Source organism: Camelina sativa, chromosome 7 (assembly GCF_000633955.1).
Source record: "Camelina sativa cultivar DH55 chromosome 7, Cs, whole genome shotgun sequence".
Lineage (NCBI taxonomy): Eukaryota > Viridiplantae > Streptophyta > Magnoliopsida > Brassicales > Brassicaceae > Camelina > Camelina sativa.
In genome coordinates this window covers 6847614-6849874 of record NC_025691.1, presented here as the reverse complement: position 1 = coordinate 6849874, position 2261 = coordinate 6847614, and the positions used below count along the sequence as shown (strand labels likewise).

At 42.2% G+C, this 2261-nt stretch overlaps 1 protein-coding gene across 1 annotated transcript in view; it reads right to left on the bottom strand.

Moving 5' to 3' along the window:
- LOC104704401 (pumilio homolog 2-like) overlaps positions 1–2261 on the bottom strand; it is a 10880-nt gene that overhangs the window by 2853 nt on the left and 5766 nt on the right. The window contains exons 6-10 of the mRNA XM_019227024.1: positions 877–948; positions 681–788; positions 365–577; positions 171–281; positions 7–92 (exon numbers count right to left, since the gene is read on the bottom strand). Coding sequence (XP_019082569.1) covers positions 7–92; positions 171–281; positions 365–577; positions 681–788; positions 877–948 — 590 coding nt within the window. The remainder of the gene's footprint in view (positions 1–6; positions 93–170; positions 282–364; positions 578–680; positions 789–876; positions 949–2261) is intronic.

Here is a 2261-nt window from a genome sequence, read left to right as displayed (position 1 = left end):
GCAAACTTCTGCTGGCTCATCTGAACAATCTTCCCCGCTAATTCCTTGATTATTGCAGTGCGCTCATCAGGCTTTCCATGCTCCAATACATGCTGTCAACAAACGTGTTTTAGTTTTGAGCAAACTGTATAAAATAACCAGTTGCAGTATAACTCTTATTTTTTACAAACCTGAATAACATAGTTTCCATACTGATCTTGGGCCAGCATACTAACAGTGGCCATGATTTCGTCCATAACCTTACTCTGTGTATCAGGCTCATGGCAGTGTTCCAATACCCTCTGCAGCATAAGACGAGAAGAGTTATACTTAGAGCATAAGATCAAGAAATGAATAATCTTTCTTTATTACTAAGAGCAAGAACCTGAATAACACGACACCCGTATGGGTGAGTGGAGAGGGTCACAACATTGCCAAAGAAAGTGGAAATAATAAATTCAATGTTTTCTTCAGGCACACATTCAATGCACTTTTGAACCACATGGTTCCCATTCTGATCGCGTACGCATCGCATCACATGTCCATCAAGTTCTTTTACCATTTTAATTTTCTGGTCCAGATCAACTACCTCAATTGCCTAAAAAGGTAAACACAGAAATGAAAATAAAACTCTTAACAGTTCTTGAGGATCGAATATAGACTTATAGAGAACAGCAAAACAGGTGACAACTAGACTTTACCTTCTGGATAACACGACAACCATACATCTGTAAGCTAAGAGGCAAAACATTGTCAAAGAGTTTATCTGCCAATTCTCTCCTCTGAGGCGGGAGTCCATGCTCAAAGAACTGTAGGAAATAAGCAAAGTCAGGAATCACTAATGTTACAATATCTTAACCCAAAGTAAAACAAAAGAGGAAGACTAAATAAATCTACCTTCTGAATCACATAGTTGCCAAAAACGTCAGTCATCAGGGCAAGAGCTTGTGGCATGATCTCCTCATAAACCATGGTTTTCTCATCAGTTGTTGCTGTCTCAAGTTTCTGCTGAATAAACCGGCTTCCATATTGATCCGAACTGGTCAAGAAAACTCCAAGTACGTGTTAGCTTGGGACAAATTGTACATAAGAGAAAAAGGTAGAGAACTTTCCAAGTAATACCTGAACTCTACAACATGGCTAGCTATTTCAGAAAGTTCGAACCCTCTTGTTTTGTTACTTTTGAACTCTTCAAGCATTGAAGATCCAAAACCTTCATCCAAACAAGTATCCATGTGCCAAGAACCCACTACCCCACCGGCATAGTTTCTTGTTGCAGACGGGTATCGCATATTAACTTCACCTCGTCTCATCGGGCTACAAGGTGATACAAGAGAATTTGGCAGAAGATGATGAGCCAATGGGCTGCCAGGATAAGACATATTAGACGCAAATGTTGGACTCCCATAATCGCTATGGCTGTTAGGGCTACCGGATTTGTAAGGGACACCATACTGTGATTTCTGAGCTCCGAGATAAGCCCTCTGGAGTTCAAGCATACCCATGTATGAATTACCCATAAAGTTCCTGTCCATTGACGGATCATTCAGAAGATCAAGTGAATCAGCATACTGATGATACATTGGGTCTGCCATATGTGACTGCAGACCAGCACCTCCTCCCATCATTCGATTACTGAACCTGCCAAGATTACGTGATTCAGAGAGGTTTTGGCCAGAAGATACATAACCTCCGCCATGAAGTCTGGAATCCATTCCAGAAAATCCCATAGCAGATGCTGCAGAAACATTTTCATACATTGGAGAATAGTTATTAGTTCCAAGTTGGCTAGCCATCATAGAAGCTACAGCTGGATTTAGTGCATAATTTTTCAAACAATAGTTTGCGCTATCAAGATGCTGGTAAGGAGTAGCAAGTCCACCCAGTCCACCTCCATCATTATAGGCAGACCCCTGTGACCCTCGCAATTGTGGATTCTTCCAAGAACCAGTACCGTTGTGGGCTTGGTCAGATTTGTTTGGAAAAACGTGTTGATTGACATCATTGTGCCCACCTTGCAGTCCAAACATATAGTTCCTGACCTTTTCGACATCTTGCTCAGCCTGATCCCGTTCATCTAACCCGCCACCGCCTGACAGGTTCATGCCAGATAAAGCATTGACAAGATCAGAAGACTCGTTGAGACCAGTTGTGACACCGTTGAACGGGCTATGGTTACTTGTGTTCCTCTTATCATTTGAACTCACTCTCCCACTCCCAATGGGAGTAAGGCAGGGACTAGGCACCCTAGCAATGGCCTGTGGATCTGGAGTTCCATTTCT